Source organism: Pan troglodytes, chromosome 4, assembly GCF_028858775.2.
Source record: "Pan troglodytes isolate AG18354 chromosome 4, NHGRI_mPanTro3-v2.0_pri, whole genome shotgun sequence".
NCBI lineage: Eukaryota > Metazoa > Chordata > Mammalia > Primates > Hominidae > Pan > Pan troglodytes.
Window position 1 is genome coordinate 57,379,224 of NC_072402.2, and position 19,250 is coordinate 57,398,473.

At 39.0% G+C, this 19,250-nt stretch overlaps 1 protein-coding gene across 18 annotated transcripts in view; it reads right to left on the minus strand.

Annotated features, from left to right (window-relative positions):
* The window catches only part of GPBP1 (GC-rich promoter binding protein 1), an 89,695-nt gene that overhangs the window by 12,233 nt on the left and 58,212 nt on the right, over window positions 1-19,250 (minus strand). For 8 of the 18 annotated variants that reach the window (XM_009449137.4, XM_063810445.1, XM_054685078.2 and 5 more), the window contains 5 exons: window positions 15,105-15,171; window positions 13,962-14,021; window positions 4,662-4,846; window positions 3,932-4,072; window positions 1,875-2,042 (listed from right to left, as the gene is read on the minus strand). In XM_009449137.4, coding sequence (XP_009447412.1) covers window positions 1,875-2,042; window positions 3,932-4,072; window positions 4,662-4,846; window positions 13,962-14,021; window positions 15,105-15,171 — 621 coding nt within the window. The remainder of the gene's footprint in view (window positions 1-1,874; window positions 2,043-3,931; window positions 4,073-4,661; window positions 4,847-13,961; window positions 14,022-15,104; window positions 15,172-19,250) is intronic. The other 10 variants (XM_063810443.1, XM_024353413.3, XM_054685082.2 and 7 more) reach the window with 2 other exon arrangements.

The window sequence follows — 19,250 nt, forward strand, 5'->3', positions numbered from 1 at the left end:
CCATTGAAAATACATAAATGTGGCCAGGCGCAGTGGCTCACCCCTGTAATCCCAGCACTTTGGAAGGCCAAGGCGGGTGGATCATCTGAGGTCAGGAGTTTGCGACGAGCCTGGCCAAAATGGTGAAACCCCATCTCTACTAAAAATACAAAAAAATTAGCTGGGCGTGGTGATACACGCCTGTAGTCCTAGCTGCTTGGGAGGCTGTGGCAGGAGAATTGCTTGAACCTAGGAGGTGGAGGTTGCAGTGAGCCAAGATCATGCCATTGTACACTATACTCCAGACAAGAGCAAAACTCTAAAAAAAAAAAAAAAACCAACAACCATAAATGTAATACTTGTAATTGTTAAATTTAGGAATGAAAAATTAAGCCAGGATGGATATCCAAAGCTTTCTTACCCTAAGTATTCATATCTATACAACAAATGCAAAATTAAAAGCATGAAGGCAGGCAAGATGGGACAAGCAAAAGAGAGCAGATATAAACAAGAATGCTTTTTAAATGTATTTTTCCACAGAAACTATAGAATGAAGCAAATCTACTTTAGAAATGAAGTCATGGCCAGGTACAGTGGCTCACGCCTGTAATCCCAACACTTTGGGAGGCCAAGGCAGGCGGATCACCTGAAGTCAGGAGTTCAAGACCAGTCTGGCCAACATGGTGAAACCCCGTCTCTACAAAAAATGAAAAAATTAGCCAGACGTACAAAAAACACAAAAATTAGCCAGGTGTGGTGGCACATGCCTATAGTCCCAGCTACCAGGAAGGCTGAGGAACAAGAATTGCTTGAACCTGGGAAGTGGAGTTTGCTGCAGCCCAAGATGATGCCCTTACACTCCAGCTTGGGTGACAGAGTGAGACTTTGTCTCAAACGAGGAGGAGGGGGAGGGGGAAGGGGGAAAAGAGGGGAGGGGGAAGGGGGAAAAGAGGGAAGGGGGAAAGAGGGGAGGGGGAAGGGGGAAGGAGGGGAGGGGGAAGGGGGAAAGGGGAAGGAGGGAAGGGGGAAAGGGGAAGGAGGGGAGGGGGAAGGGGGAAGGAGGGGAGGGGGAAGGGGGAAGGAGGGAAGGGGGAAGGGGGAAGGAGGGGAGGGGGAAGGGGGAAGGAGGGGAGGGGGAAGGGGGAAAGGGGAAGGAGGGAAGGGGGAAGGAGGGGAGGGGGAAGGGGGAAGGAGGGGGACGGGGAAGGTGGGGAGGGGGAAGGGGGAAGGGGGGAAGGGGGAAGGGGGAGGGGGAAGGAGGGGAAGGGGGAGGGGGAAGGAGGGGAAGGGGGAGGGGGAAGGAGGGGAAGGGGGGAGGGGGAAGGTGGGGAAGGGGGAGGGGGAAGGGGGAGGGGGAAGGTGGGGAAGGTGGGGAAGGGGGAGTGGGAAGGAGGAGGATGGGGAAGGAGGAGGATGGGGAAGGAGGAGGATGGGGAAGGGAGAAGGGGAAGGAGGGGAAGGGGAGAGGTGAAGGAGGGGAAGGTGAGGGGGAAGGGTAGGGGGAGGGGGAAGGAGGTGAGGGGGAAGGAGGGGAGGGGGAAGGAGGTGAGGAGGAAGGAGGGGAGGGGGGAGGGGAGGAGGGGAGGGGAAGGAGGGGAGGGGGAAGGAGGGGAGGGGGAAGGAGGGGGAAGGACGAGAAGGGGAGGGGGAAGGAGGGGAAGGGGAGGGGGAAGGACGGGGGGGAAGGAGGGGAAGGGGAGAGGGGAAGGGGAGGGGGAAGGGGGGAGGCGAGAAGAGGAGAGAGGAGGGGAGAAGCCAAGTCATTATTTATGCAAATGGCTTTCCAAGTTTCTTTCCAAGGAAATGATTCAAATGTATTCCAAGGTCCTAATACATGCTCAAATATTTCAATGACATATCAATGTCAAATCAAGTATTGCTATAAATTCAATTACCTTCTCTGAGCCAGCACGGCTTTCATCTTCATGTTCCTCTTCTACTCTGTCTCTTTTCAATGCTTTCAAAAATTCACTCTTCTTATCAGTGCGCATTCGTGTCAGTTTGGTTAGACGAGGCTGCTGATTAAGTTTGTCAACAGGAGAAGAGGAATTTGAGCGATTACACTAAGAGGAAATTCAGAAATACTGATAAATATGTAGCCAAGGAATCAATGTCAACATAAAATTCACTACTACCACAGCTTCCTATTTTACCTTTACTCAGAAAATAAAATTGATTATAATGTCTATGTTACAGTCTAGTTCTCTCTATCCCTGTTTTTTCCCCTACTGAATGAGTCAACAAAATAATTTTCTTATCCCACAAACAACGAAGGTCTGATAATACTCAGAACTATGATTCTAAATTAGGTGTCTATTATTTTATAAATGCATCCTAGAATTGTTTAAACTTTTCTATAATACACAGAAGAGCAGCTTTTCAAACTGTGTTACACAGAGTTCTAGAGTTCAGTAACAGCTCCAATAAAATCTATTTTATAATTATTTATACACATACATAGGGTTTATAAGAGTGGATTTCACCTGGTAAAATGTTTGTGAGATGGCAGGGAGGAGAGGAGAAAGAATCCTTTTGCTTTTGGTTCTTTGGTGTTTTGACAGTGGAACACAAAACAATGTTAAAACTCTGTGTCATATGGATTATTAGTCACGGAAACAAACCATAATAATGCTTACTTGCTGGCATTAATGTATGTATATTATAACTAATCTTAGCAGAATTAACCAGCTAGGAATGCTAGTCCTTCCCTCAAAGCTCAAAAATTCTGTCTGAGATCATAAATAAAAAATAGTATCTGAGGGGTTCCAATACAGTACCCAAAGCAATTTCAGGTATAATAATATAAGTGCTATGGGTGTCCTTTGACACTAGACTGGTCAGAGAACTCCCTGTTCTGGGAGTTTCAAAACCTTGATCAAATGAGAAAGAAAATACCTGAACTACCAGGTACTCACAGTCAGTACAGTAACAATACATACCTTTCTCTCTTGTTCCTCCTTTCCCCCCAATCAGTGTTAATAGTAATAAAATGTCCATCATCCCCAAAAGAAGACATTATACAATACAAATCCTCATTAGTTAATTTCAATCCTACAAGGTAACTATCACAAGTATCAAATTAAGAAAATTGCAATTTTCTTAATTGTTTTCTTAAAAATTACTCTTGGTCCAGGTGTGGTGGATCATGCCTGTAATCCCAGGAACTGGGAAGCTGAAGAGAGAGGATCACTTGACACCAGGAGTTTGAGACCAGCCTGGACAACATAGCAAGATCCTCGTCTCTACAAAAAGTAAAAAATTAGCTGGCCCAGTGGCAAGCACCTGTAGTCCCAGACAATCAGGAGACTAAGATGGGAGGATTGCTTGAGCCCAGGAGGTCAAGGCACCAGTGAGCCACAAACGAGCCACTGTACTCCAGCCTGAGCAACAGAGACTCTGTCCCTCCTACCACCCCCCAAAAAATTATTCTTTGTTTATTAGGATGTTTGGAATTCCCCCCCATCCCCACTCTGCCACCACTTTTGAGACAGGGTCTCACTCTGTTGCCCAGGTTTGAGTACAGTGGCACAATCACAGCTTGCTGCAGCCTTGACATTCCCAGGCTCAGGTGTTCCTCCCACAATAGCCTCCCAAGATCTGGGACCACAGGCACATACCACCATGCCCAGCTATTTTTTTTAAGTAGAGACAGGGTTTCACCATATTGCAGAGGCTGGTCTGAAATTCCTGGGCTCAAGTGATCCTCCTGTCCCACTTCCCAAAATGTTGGGATTACAGGAATGAGCTGGGAATTTTCATTTAAAATATTTTAAATGATTCCTACTTTCCCAAAATGCAAAATTGGTTAACAAATGAAGTAAATGAATCCAGTTTTCTGAAGGAATGAAACTCATTCTAATGTATTCATTTAATGAATTTCTACCTTTTATTCACTGTTAAACTATCATAATTAAAATGTTACATTCCTCAAGTGTGATTTTTAATGTCATACCTCTTTCACTGAATTTGTAGATGGACTAAAGTTCCTGGCAGTTGATTTAAAAGCATTAAAGTTGCCAACGCCAAATGTGGACTCATGAGGGAAAGAAGTTCCAACTTTATTTTCTTTTGTTTGGCTTTTCCATTGTGTAGGCTAAAGAAAAACACACAAACATTAATGGCTATCAAAAACAGGTTACAGGAGAAAGACAAAAACAGTGAATATTATAAAACAAAAATGACTACACTAGGCTCATGGAAACAATTATTTTTGTATCACACTGCATTATTCCTACATAGTTCTCTGTCCCTTTCTTTTTCAACAAATAAAATAAAAACTGAACATTTAGGTATCTAACTAAATTGCTATTTTTCCAAAGCTACATAAAGTTGGGTTTCTTTCACTTGAGAATAAGAAAAAACATGTAAGTTTCCAAAACCTAAAACTGAGCACCAGGTAAAACAGCATTATATATTATCATTAAGCAAATATATCACAACTACATCTAGCCAAAAAAAAATTTTTTTAAGTTTCACTTACTACTGCTAAAACAATAAAACCACACACACGCACACACCACATCAAAGATAATTAAGAGCACATATGGTCAACTCTTGCCACCTAGAACTCAGCACCCCACGAAGTACCTCCATACACACTTTAAATTCTTTAACATTTCCCCCCATAGGACATAAATTGGTTATCAACTCAAAATTTACATTTGTGGTAATTTAGAACTTACTTTTGTAGGTGGAGCAGCAGGTTTAGGGACTAAACCTTTATAAACACTTGGACCAGTTCCATTCTTAACTGGCTGTGACGGAAGATTTCCTACTACTGGGAATCCAGATAGCTGTAAGTCTTTTGTATTACCTTTCTTAATGACCAGCATCCTTGGAGCTCTAGATTTAGGATTCGGAGGATATTCTGCATAAATAAAGCATGACCAAGAGTCACTCACAATTTCAAGTTTTAGTATAGAATAAAACCACCAAAAGAACAGTATATTCCAAATTTTTTTTTTTTAAACTAACAGCTGCCTCCTGGGTAAAATAACTAAACTAAAAAAGTACAAACTATATTCCAACTGAACAAGTAAAGCTAAAACATTATCCCACAGAATATAGGAAGAATTGGGCAATGTCAAGTAATACAGATAAATTCTGCTACACAGTGGCTCAGAATGTTAAAACCAAGACAAATTATATTTTAACATGCCTTGCATTAACTATAAAAAATTGCAAATATCAACCTAATGACTCCTAAGATTTAGAATATAAAATACATTGTATTTTCCCTTCCCCATTTGAAGAGAATTAAAATTTCAATTTTTTCATTCTTTTTACTCCACTTACAAAGTTATTACCAATAAGCAAGAAATTACATTCCTTTTATTTCTAAATACTTCAGTTATGACTGAGAATTCTATTTCACAATATCAATTCATTCATGTATTTATTGACCATTTATCTACATTCAAAGCATTATATGAATGCAGACCAACCAACTCAATCCTGATTTCTGAAGATAAATACTACGAATAATTGCTGAAGGCAGACTTTTCTCAAGACTACTGCAGTTGCCAAAAATACCTATTATTCCTATAATTTAATCAATGTGTGTGTGTAATCAAACAGACATTGCAGTGAAGTCTTTCTTTCTTCCCTTACAAAAACTTTTAAAAGCATCAGTTTCACAGCTGGAAAGTTTAGAATAAATTAAGTTCTCCACATTAAATAAGATCATGTGAATTAGTGAGCTGGGTAGATATCTGTAATGATTCCCTCCTCAAAAACTAAATCAAGCTTCCTCATGGATCATCTCAAAACCCAAAACTAAATATGGACTCCTAGGGAAACCCGGAGGGACTCTCCAGTTCATGGGAGGATTCAAGCTCTCCAAAAGATAAAGCCGGTATGGTGCTTCACCTATGGAAATGCTAAAGGATAAAAAGAACAAGGGCTTAAAATAATCTGAGAAAAGGTTCATCTTTCCAAAAATTAAACACATGTTGACTTACTAGGGTAAAGACTGAAACTTCCTGACAGTCTAAAAAAAGCCCAATATAAAGGGCTAAAAAAGACAACTTCTGGCACACAAAAACACACAAAGTATTACTACCAAAGTATAGCTTTTCTGATATTACACAACAAAGTTAACAAAACAAAAATGAATAAAGATCTCAAACAGGCTGCACGTGGTGGCTTAAGCCTGTAATCCCTGCACTTTGGGAGACGAGGCGGGCAGACCATGAGGTCCGGAGCTCAAGACCAGCCTGGCCAACATGGTGAAACCCCGTCTCTACTAAAAATACAAAAAGGAATTAGCGGGGCGTGTTGGCATGTGCCTATAATCCCAGCTACTCGGGAGGCTGAGGCAGGAGAATCACTTGAACCTGGGAGGCAGAGGTTGCAGTAAGCCGAGATCACGCCACTGCACTCTAGCCTGGGCGACAGAGCAAGACTCCATCTCAAAAAAAAAAAAAGGTCTCAAACAAAGAATAGTAAATAATATTAGGATTGTACTCAACAATGTAAGATTTCCAATTATTTTTGGTAAACAGATGATAATGGCATGGATAAAGTATAAAAAAAAATTCTTGACATTAATAAAATGTGAGAGAAAATCTTAGCATGTAACTCAAAATCTAAATTAAGTAAAGCCCAGGAATCTGAGGAATGATCAGTGCTACAAAATGTGAAAGGTAATCTCATCTGAGAGGAATCCAGGTGTTAAAGCAGGGGGCAGTTCTATAACTATACTACAACTAAGTAAGTTTAAACATGGCTAACAGAGACTTCTAGTTCAATGTGGCTAAGCACACAAGTTTATCTTCTTCTAGATTCTTATATTAAAATTACTGTAAGGGAGGAAACCAAACACAACTATATAAAATAGGAGTAGAGTCATCAGCAAGAAAATGATTTCAACACACATTTCTAGAGAAGTAAATAAAAAGTTTCAATTTAGAGTGTACACAAAGGAACCTAACAGCTGAGGAGGACCTAATCTACCACATAGAGCCTCAAAGGGATCAGGACTTGAAAATGCCAGATATGGCAGAAGGCAGAAATGCAACTTTGATAAAAATAGAATAATTCAAGAAAAGATCCTTACTAATTCTAAAGAATGTACTTTAGGCAGAAGGAAAATGATCCAATGTGGAAAGCTGAAGATATAAGAAGAAATAAAAATTTTTATAAATATGAAGGTATCAGATCCAGGAAGTAGGCTGGGTGTGGTGGCTCATGCCTGTAATCCCAGCACTTTGGGAGACCAGGGTGGGAGGACCGCTTGAGTCCAGGAGTCCAAGACCAGCCTGGGCAATATAGTGAAACTTCGTCTCTACAAAAAAAAATTTTTTTAATTAGCCAGACACAGTGATGTGCACCTGTAGTCTTAGCTACTTGGGGGGCTGACATAGGAGAATCCCTTGAGCCCAGGTTGAGGCTGTAGTGAGCTGTGATGGCACGACTGTACTCCAGTCTGGGCCACAGAGTGGGACCCTGTCTCAAAACAAAAACAAGGAAGCAGAAGACATAAAAACTAGATAGGCAAGTAGATATACTGTCTTTAAGCCTCAATATAGTTTCTGAGTACAAATTTCACCTTTCCTAAAGCTGGATTCCTAGATGCCTAGGAGTAAGAAATATTCTGGCTAGTTCCTCAATGAGGTCTTCAGTACAAAGAATGATGAAATATTCTATAAAGAAGGAAAGTGAAACCTAAGAAATCATTCACAGAAGAGTAGGTAGCAGAGTAAGAGATGACAAAAGTCCCTGAAGAAAGATGATAGGGACTGAGAGGAAAGGGGAGGGATATATCGTTATTGTGCTTATTAAGAATTCGTATTAGGCCAGGCACGGTGCCTCATGCCTATAATCCCAGCACTTTGGGAAGCCGAGGCAGGTGGATCACGAGGTCAGGAGTTCAAGACCAGCCTGGCCAATATGGTGAAACCCCATCTCTACTAAAAATACCAAAATTAGCCAGGTATAGTGGCAGGCGCCTGTAATCCCAGCTACTCGGGAGACTGAGGCAGAGAACTGCTTGAACCTGAGAGGTGGAGGTTGCAGTGAGCCAAGATCACACCACCGCACTCCAGCCTGGGCGACAGAGTGACACTCCATCTCAAAAAAAAGAAAAAAACAAAAAAAGTAATTCATATTAGGCCGGGCGCAGTGGCTCACGCCTGTAATCCCAACACTTTGGGAGGCTGAGGCGGACGGATCACAAGGTTAGGAGTTTGAGACCAGCCTGGCCAACATGGTGAAACCCTGTCTTTACTAAAAATACAAAAAGTTAGCCAGGTGTGGTGGCAGGCCCCTCTAATCCCGGCTACTCGGGAGGCCGAGGCAGAAGAATCACTTGAACCCGGGAGGCAGAGGTTGCAGTGAGATGAGATCACACCACTGCACTCCAGCCAGGGCGACAGTGCGAGACTCCATTTAAAAAAATAATAATTCATATTTAGGCCAGGCATGGTGGCTCAAACCTGTAATTCCACCACTTTCGGAGGCCAAGGTGGGATGGATCACTTGAGCCCAGGAGTTCAAGACCAGGCTGGGCAACATAATGAGACATCATCTCCATGAAAAATTTAAAAATGAGGCAGGAAGATCGCTTGAGCCTAGGAGGCTGGGGCTGCAATGAGCCATGATCGCACCACTGCACTCACGCCTGGGGGAGAGGGCAAGACTCTGACTCAAAAACTACAAAAAGAATTCACATTTAAATATTACAGAAGAATGTGTACTTTTGTACCAGATTTATCAGAATTTGAATACTAGCTCCAACCTTACCAGTTGTATAATCTTATATAAGTTACTTAATCTCTCACCTATAAAATGAAAAACAATAGCTCTTGTCTGGGATTTACTGTGGAATGTTTCATATTCAAATAATTATTAGAAAACAATACAGAAAAGCCATACACGGTCACTAGCATAGGATTCCAATTACAATTCAAATTAAAGTTGCCCTTTTGCAAGAATTTCAGGTTGCTTAACCTGCAATTAGATATCAGGGGGAAAAAAGAATTTTAGGTTGACTGGTAAGAGTAAGAAAAAGAAAAACTTTAAGATAGACATGATAAAACCAATCTATGTCCTGTGTAACAACTCTGAATAATCGACATAAACCTGCTCATTTAAGAAAAAGAAGTGTTCTTAATGGTAACAATAACCTGTAAGTAATGGAAGAAGGGATGTGGGACTAAAAGGCAAGAATTAATTTGCATCATGTATCCCCATTTTGTATTATTTAAAAATTGGCTCATCTATTCACAGATTTTCTCCACAAATTCTCCTAGGAAAACCTTGCCAAGTATTTAAGCTCTTAGAGTCAAACATTATCCAATGTTTACTTTCTGACTTGGTTAATTATATGAAGAAGACCCCAAATGTTTACATTTTAAAAGAGAAAACTTATATATTGATGACAGACCTTAATACCTATATAAAATGAGAAAGTAAGTGACTATCTTCTATAAGTTTCATGTGCTTATTACGTCAACCTCACCTACACAGGTATTCTCATGTTCAAATTTCAGAACAACTGAAGGCAAATGTGACCTTTGGATTTTCTTAACATTATTTCCCTCTATCCTCGCAAATAAATGTAGCCTGACAATAACTGACCTTTTTATTTTTATTTTTGTAGAGACAAGGTTCACTATGCTGCCCAGGCTGGTCTCAAACTCTTGGCTTCAACTGATCTTCCCACCTCGGCCTCCCAAAGTGCTAGGATTACAGGCCTGGACCACCAATCCTGGCCCTATAATTGACTTTAAATATTAAATATCACTTTTATTGTCTTGTTATTCATGCTCTTCCCATACCTATGAATGTAAGAATTAGTTTTCTTCTATAAATGCAGTGGTGACGGGGATCTGGCCCAATTCTCAGGAAGACAAATTAGAACAAAAATACTGCCACATATAATACAAAGTAAATTGGCCACACAGATAATTCAGAGTTGACATTTCAATTCCTCACCTCTTTCCTTTCACTACACTCTCCATATAGCTACCTTCTACATACATCAAGTTTGTGACTCAATCACTACATTTAACTACTTCATTCTTTGGCCCACTACCTAGAAATTCATTTTTGCCTTCTAACAAAGCTACAACTAGAATCTCCTTCATTCATTGGATTTGAACAACATAATTAGCTGACATTTATTAAACACCTGTGACATGACCAAATATTTTTACATAGTAGACAATTTAACCTTAACAATGCCTTTTTTTTTTTTTTTAATGGGAGACAGAGTTTCACTCTTGTTGCCCAGGCTGGAGTGCAATGGCGCGATTTCAGCTCACCACAACCTCCGCCTGCCTCAGCCTCCTGAGTAGCTGGAATTACAGGCATGTGCCACCACACCCAGCTAAATTTGTATTTTTAGTAGAGACAGGGTTTCTCCATGTTGGTCAGGCTGGTCTTGAACTCCCAACCTCAGGTGATCCACCTGCCTCAGCCTCCCAAAGTGCTGGGATTACAGGTGTGAGCCACCACTCCCGGCCCAACAGTGCTTTTCTCATAATTTTTGTGGTCATCCTCACCTCACAGATGAATAAATTCACTCAGATTAAGCAATGTGCCCAAAATCTAAATAATCAATAAGCAAAAGATCTAATGTTAGCCACATCTGATTCTGAACTCAATATTCTTCCACCATTATATTAATGAAGAAAATGGAAATTGTTCCTGTGGCAGATATTTCAAAATGTTTACCATTCCAACTCCACTAGTAAACCTACACTGAATGGTTGGGGTAAGAGGCTTATAAGTGTGCACTATACCAAGTGACGTCAAGAGTCATCATCACATTGATGCCAGTTACTAATTTAGTTTCCTATTATTTTGACAGAAGAGGTAAATTTAATGTATCAACAAAAGCATGTAGCCAAGTGAAGGGTAATCAGTATCTGAATTAATCAAGTTTTCATTTCTTTCTTTGGAGAAAGAGTCTTGCTCTGTTGCCCAGGCTGGAGTGCAGTGGCACAATCATAGCTCACTGCAACCTGGAACTCATGGGCTCAAGAAGTCCTCCCACCTCAGCCTCCCAAGTAGCTAAGACTACAGACACACACAACCACGTCCAGTTAATTTTTTATTTTTTATTTTTGTAGAGACAAGGGTCTCCCTATGAGAGCTCCTGGCCCCAAGTGATACCCCCCCATCCTGTGCTCCAAAAATGCTGGGATTACAGGCATGAGCCACTGCACCCAGCAAGCTTTCCAATTAATTTGAAGAGAAAACTTATCACTAAGACAATAGTATATACACAGACCAAATGCAAAGACTCTATAAGACAGCAATTTAAACAAATTTCTATTGTGAACACTAGTTTTAATACCAAAAAAAATGTTTAAGATCATTTTTACAACAATTGGTGCTGTTTGAATGTTGTTGGTTTCTAATGTTTGTTCGGAGATGGAGTGTCTCTTTGTCACCCAGGCTGGAGTGCAGTGGCGCGATCTTGGCTCACTGCAACCTCTGCCTCCCCGGTTCAAGCGATTTTCATGCCTCAGCCTCCCAAGTGGCTGGGATTACAGGCACACAGTACCACGCCCAGCTAATTTTTGTATTTTTAGTAGAAACGGGTTTCACCATTTTGGCCAGGCTGGTCTTGAACTCCTGACCTCTGATGATCAGCCCACCTTGGCCTCCCAGAGTGCTGGGATTACAGGCATGAGCAACCACGCCCAGCTGGTTTTTAACGTCTTTATTTTATTAACAAATCTATTTTGGTTTACAATACTATGAGTTTTAGTCAAATGAGTTTCACTAACTGTTATAATTTATATCAACACCAATCGATATGGTACTTTCCCTTTAACGGGGGCTCTCAACGTTATTCATATAAAGAACATGCTTAAAGAAATGCATTTCACAAATATCAACAATTTCCATGGTGAACAAGTAATTCAGACCAAATAAAATGTACTTGGGTCAAGCTGTATCAAGCTGTCTACTCAAATCCTATTAATTTTCCCTTTTCAACCATGAACACGTTGTACTACTTTTTTCTTAAAACACTATAATTTCAACAACTGTTTTCATATAAGACAGATATTAAAAGTCATTTCAACATACAAAGCAATTCATCAACAGAATACTGTCAAAAAAATTCAACGAAGAATTTTCCCTTCCCTTAATTCTGTTTACCAAAGTTCCTATTAATAAAATCAATCCCCATTGGCTTTCATCATAATTTACCTCACTGAATGCAATTATGTCACTCAATCTGTATGCTTGTGGCAAATATTGGAATTCTCTAGAAAACAACCCATTTATATTAACTGGTGACTAATTTGCTTTGATTTAGAATGCTCAACAAACCAAAAGAACTCTGAGCAATGAACCTTTATGTTCTTAAGTAGTATATCAAATATGAGCTAAAATCAAGAAAGCTCATCAAACTACCAAGGAGCTGAAAAAATATATAAATGCTGAGTTGGAAGAAGACCATGCTTAAGCTAATTACTAGTCACTGAAATTTCTGATTTTTTAATATCTTAAGTAAATGTTAAGCTCTGCCAATAGTATGTTGCTGACATAGTCACTGACACAAAAACAGTACTCCATAGGACTTCTAAAAACACATGATCAGTAGCCACTAATTTATTTATTTATTTATTTATTTATTTTTTGAGACGGAGTTTCACTCTTATTGCTCAGGCTGGAGTGCAATGGCGCGACCTCGGCTCACCGCAACCTCTGCCTCCCAGGTTCAAGCGATTCTCCTGCCTCAGCCTCCCGAGTAGCTAGGATTACAGGCACGCGCCACCACACCCGGCTAATTCTTTATTTTTAGTAGAGATGGGGTTTCTCCATGTTGGTCAGGCTGGAGTCGACCTCAGGTGATCCACCTGCCCTGGCCTCCCAAAGTGCTGGGATTACAGGCATGAGCCACCATGCCTGGTCGCCACTAATTATTAATGCAACTCAACTCAATTGCACACTAACACTTGAACATACATCACTCTTTCTTCCTCACTCACCAAAGAAATCAAACAATTACATTATTTTTAAATTCTCATAGGCAGCTTGAATTCCTGTTTCAGTTTTAAATTAACAGCGTGGAGATGGACTATTTAATAACCATTAATTTTATGTACCTAATAGCTATGATTCTGGTTAACATAAAAACACTATTGAAGTCACAGATATAAGCTGCATGAGGGTGTTTCCAGTAAAGCCAACTAGGTTCTAAGCAGAATTCAATTTATGTAGCTATATTATAAATCACTTAACTACATTCCCCGCAGGGTATTTCTCAAATTGGGGCATCATGTTTAAGTCTGCCAGTTTTCAATCTACAAAATTATAGTTTCAGGGACAAATTGCTTTTTTTTTTAATAAATATTATATTTTCGTTAGTAAATTTTTACTTACCTGGAAGGAAGTAGCACTAGAAAAGCTCTATTGAAGTCTTTCCTAAAATTCTCTTGTCTTCCTCAGGAACATAGCTATTTTAAATGTTGCAATAGGGAAAACAATACTTGGGAACCCAGGGGGGAAAGTGAGAGAGGAATAGTAAAGTGTGATACAATGAGAGTTTCATTGTATTCCTATGGGAAGTACTGGGAATTTAACAATTAACCATTCCACAATTAACCATTTTCTTTTTTTGTTTATGCAGACACATTTCTTAGTTTACCTAAACACAGTAAAGAGTACATCTTCCTTTTGAACATCTTTTCAACTAGTACTCAAAATCCTTAGACCAACCCTGAAACAGTAGAACCAAAATCTTCATATTAATACATTTTACTCTCATTATTTTCAAATATGTCTTTGTCTCTAAATCATTTCTAAGATTATTAAATCAACCCAGGATCAGTACCAATAGTATCTATAGATAGTTTTATATGACAAACGCTCACTGGCATTCTTGACTTTTAAAACTTTCATTCTAATCAAATCCAAATTATTCCTAATTTCTTAGAGATTCTATTTAACACCTTCCAGGTGGTTCTATATTCTTATGCAATCAGTTGTTCCCAGAAAAACTGAATAATAAGGAAACATACCTAAGAGAGGAGCTTGGGAGATTTTTTTGGTTGGGTATGTGTGTGTCTGGGCGTGTAGGCCTGGGGAGAGTGGTAGAAATACTAATTTGCAATACAGAAAAAACAATGCCATTCACATGGTTCTAACAAAAGTGTCTGACCACCCCCACCCCCACCCTCAAAAAGCCCTTAAATAAAGAGGAAGATCAAAAGAAAACAAAATAATTCCCGAGTTTCACCTCATACATACAATATAGCACAGGAAGTGGCAAAGTTTAAAATAATGCCTTTACTGTTAGGACTAGTATGCTGTCAAAAGCCACAATCCTTTTGTTTTAGTGAGTTGATTTTCAATAGAAAAATACAAATGAACATGTGTTTAAGTTCCAACATGGATTGAGCACCTCTGAATTTAGTATCAAATGATTAATTTTATTTTTCAGATGTCAAATCTTAGTATCATAAAATTTTCCATTATTTTAAACTTCACTTGAATCTTTAAAAAAGCTGTCTAAATTGTACTATATGAGTTCAGTTTAATCTTCTGTAAAATGCTAACAAATTGAACTGTCAGCAGTCTTTTAAAAAAAAATGGGGGCTGGGTTATTACTAGAAGAACTCTCATTAAGCTTTGAAAATCAGAAATCAGAGACAAATAACTTCAAATATACACTAGCTCCACAAGCAAATTTATACAATTATCTGTAACAGTCTATACATATATGTGTATATATATATACGTAACCACTTTCATAGGTAAAAATATTAACTTCATGTCACACTATGATCAGAAGTATTTTCAGTTAAAGTTTTCAACTTTGAACAACTAAAAATTAATTTAAACTCAGTTTGTTTCTTTACATTATCCAGCTGCTCTCAAAATGGTATCAATTCATTACACTAACTTATTATCATTTAAGTCATATTCAAGTTGAGTATGTTTAATGATACTAACATGTGCAAATCAACTACTTCAAACTCTTCTATTCCAATCCTCCTTTTTAAAGACGAATGTTACCTTTTTTGTAGCTAAGCACATCAAATACAAATACTTTAAAAAGAAAGTTTTATTCTAGCCTGCTCTCTATTTTAAAAAACACAAAAAGTGAAACCTATAAATATCAACATTTTGTGCCCCTCAAATATAGATAAAAAATTACTTACCCCACACACCTGCAGCTAAAGACTTATTGTGATTTGGTTCTCTCTCATATTCAGGATTTAAAGACGGCTGGAAGAAAGTTGGAATAAACATTTCACATTTTAAAAATAAATCCTTTAAAAGCAATCTCAGAATCATACACGTTGTAACTGATGAATCAAATATGACCAACTCTTAGCTACAGGTTGAATAACCCTAATCTGAAAAGCTACAAAATCTGAAACTTTTTGAGTGCCAGTGTCACGCTCTGCCTACTCATTGAAGCACTTGGATTTTGGATTTTCAGAAACAGGATGCTGAAATAATAAACGTAAAATCTGAAAAAAATCCAAAATCCAAAACACTTCTGGTCCCAAGCATTTCAGATAAAGGACATTCAGCCTGTATTAAACATGAATTACTCATAAACCTTACTCTCAGCTTACTCTGCTAACCATTAAACTAGTTACTATCTATACTAATTGCTGGTCAGAGAAAACAAGAGTGTGTTTAAGTTTCCTTATCCATAACTAAGAAAAAAGTCAGGGTTAAAAAACAGGCTACTCTGCCTATGGAGTAGCCATTCTCTTATTCCTTTACTTTCTTAATAAACTTGCTTTCATTTAAAACAAAAAAAAAAAGAAAAGAAAAACTCAAGAGAATGGAGGTCTTTGCATCAGTCTAAGAAATAATCCCTCCTTAGCATAAGGTCAAGATCAGAGAAGAGGAAAATCAGATTTTTTTTTTTTTTGAAATGCAGTCTTGCTCTATCACCCAGGTGGAGTGAAGTGGTACGATCTCAGCTCACTGGAACCTCCGCCTCCAGGGTTCAGGTGATTCTCCTGTCTCAGCCTCCCAAGTAGCTGGGATTACAGGTGAGCAGCACCATGCCCAGCTAATTTTTGTATTTTTAGTACAGACGGAGTTTCACCATGTTGGCCAGGCTGATCTCCAACTCCTGGCCTCAAGTGATCCACCTGCCTCTGCCTCCCAAAGTGCTGGGATTACAGGAGTGAGCCATCACACCTGGACTAATAATAACTTTAATTTTTTTTTTTTTCATTATAGCAACACATGTTTATTATCTCATAGCTCTGTAGATCAGAAGTCTGGGTTGGCTTGACTGGTTTCTCTGCTTCAGGTTTCACCAAGCTATAATCTGTGTTGACAGCATGGGTTATAGGAAGATTCACTCAAATTGTGGGCACAATCCAGTTTCTTGTAGCTGTAGGACTGAGGTCTCCATTTCCTTGCTGGCTGTCACCTGGGAATTTCTATTAGCTTTGAGAATTCTCTTTTTAGCTTTGTATCTGGGCAACTGTATCTCAGAGCCAGTGATTGCACATCAAATCCATCTCACACGTGAAAGCTCTTGGATTTCCTTTTCTGCTGCACATCTGACTTTAGCTGGAGAAACTTCTCTGCTTTTAAGGGCTCAAGTGATTAGACTGGCCCCAATAATTTTAATTTTTTAATAAAAACTTTGTAGATAATGGGTCTTGCTATGTTGCCCAGGCTGGTCTCAAATTCGTGGCTTCACTTGAACCTCCCACTTCAGCCTCCCAAGGTGCTGGGAAAACAGGCATGAGCCACTGAACCCAGCCCCAATTCTTAAAGTTGTCATCACTAGTTAACACACGCACTATCAAAGCCAAAGCCAAGTCCAAATCTGTATTTCAACAAGTGATATTCAGGATTATTAAAAACAAAAGTGAGATGAGCATTGAATGAGTGCTCTAAAGCTAATCTTGGTAGATGCGTTTATCCTCCAAAATCCTAAATTTCCAGTATTCTATCAGGTATTTTTCCTAGCACACAAACTGCCTCTTTTAAAGAAGGTACTTAATATATATTAAATAAAATCAATTTTAATATAAACATTTTAATCACCTAAAAAATGATTACTAACATTGTACTGAGATTATTGTAAAGCAAATATACATGCATGCCACCATGATTCCTTCAGAGATACAAACTAAACAGAATTAAGATTTTGGCGGTGGCTACATGTGCATAGCATCTTTAAAGTATACTATTAGAAATTATACTCTGCCAAGTCTAGGATTATAATAGCCAATGACAACCACATCTTGAGAATGGGGGTGGGATATGAAAATAACAACAGCAATTAGTTTTTATTGAGTGCTTACTATGTGTCACACACAGTTTTAAGTAATTTAATTGTATTACTAATTTAACCCTCACAACACTATGAGAGTACTATTACCATTCCCAGAGTTTGTTTATACAGTTGAACCTTGAACAACACAGGTTTGAACTATGCAAATCCACTTACATCTAGATTTTCTTCCATCTGTGCCACCTGAGACAGCAAGACCAACCCCTTCTCTTCCTCTTCAGTCAACTCAACATCAAGACAAGAATCAAGACCTTTATGATGACCCACTTCCACTTAATCAATAGTAAATATATTTCCTCTTATGACTTTAGTAACAGTTTTTCTCTAGCTTACCTGTAAGAATACAGTATACAATACACATACAAAATATGTGTTAACTGTTTATATTATCATCAAGAGTTTGGTCAGCAGTAGGCTACTAGTAGTTAAGTTTTTGGGGGAGCCAAAAGTTATAAGCAAATTGGACTTCAAGGGGGGATCAGTACCACTAACCTCTGTGTTATTCAAGGGTCAACTACACTGTAAAATTTTAATGTTATGATTATTAAGTGGAAAAAACAGATCACTAACATGAGAATACAGAGTAATTACAAAGTTACTTGATAACAGGACCTAAGAGTAATCTTTTATTTTTCTATTTCCCTCACCACTCCTCGCCCTAAACCCAATCTATCAAATTTTTCCTCTTACTGAAACCTTCCATCCAAAATACTTCCAAATCATATCCAAAAACTATTTATTTTCATTTATCTCAACTACCCAGTTCAAGCCATCATTTTCTCCTGAAGTATTCTCTTTTGCTATAATCCGTTCAAGACCTAAGAACTGTAAAAACTAACAATGCATCACGACTCCTCTCTAAACCAGCTTCTCATTCACCTTGTAATTAAACCAAAATTCTGTACTTTGATGACCTGCAAAAATTCCATTCAATTTAAATCCTTTCCTCTCTCTCTAACCTTGTCTAATACTAAACTACTCTTTACTCATACTAGCCTTTTATCCCTTAAACATAACAAGGTTGGCTGGGTATGATGACTCATGCCTATGTTAGAAATGCTTGTTCTTTGGTGCCGTAAATAAATAGCACTTGAACATAAATTTAACTTCCTCGGCAAGGCCATTTTTACTTTCTGCAGAAAGGACACACTCGCCACCAGTTTTGCCATGAGAGTACGCCGAACAAAGGAGACAGGGTCATTTATAACTTGACGCATCTACTTTACTGCTGTGTCCAGTTTCTATTGGCTGGAACAGGACTTCACATTCTGTATTTGTCCTGATTGGCTAGCAACTTAGAACTTTTCAAAAAGTTTTTAAACTTTTTAAAAGAGGCAAAGGCAGAGAACAAAGGAAGGAGGAAGTAACTTGAGGAGTGCTGATAAAGGTAAAAACACCTCCAAATAAGGAAGAACAGGCTATGACTTAATGCCTGCTTGGACTAGTATAAGCATGCCAAGGCAAATATTTAGGCTTAATTGTAGGAGCTAAGAACATAAAGTACGTTGATTTCTTTATTACAGCTAGCAGATAATTAAGAATGTTAGCATAAGTGTTTGAATAAATACTGCTTCTAAGAAGAGTTACTAATTATTCTTAATTAGACTAGGAAGAAAGTCTCTTTGAAGAACCTCTACTTTACTTTTTACACCTATAATCCCAGCCCTTTGGGAGGCCGAGGTCGGAGGATTGCTTGAGGCCAGAAGTTCAAGACCAACTAGGCCAACATAGTGAGCTAGGTGTAGTGGTGTGCATCTGTAGTCCTAGAGGAGCTACTCAAGAGGCTGAGACAAAAGAGGACTGCCTGAGCCCAGAAGTTTGAAGATGCAGTGAGCTATGAACTCCAGCCTAGGCAAAAGAGTGAGACCCTGTCTCAATTCCACCACCACCCCCCACCCTGATACACACACACAAACATGAAAAAAATAAGATAAACCAAGGATGATCGCATCTTGGCATGAGCTCTCTCTCTCTTCCTTTCAGTCTTAACAAAAGCTTGCTGCTTATCAAGTATGTTCCAAATTAAATG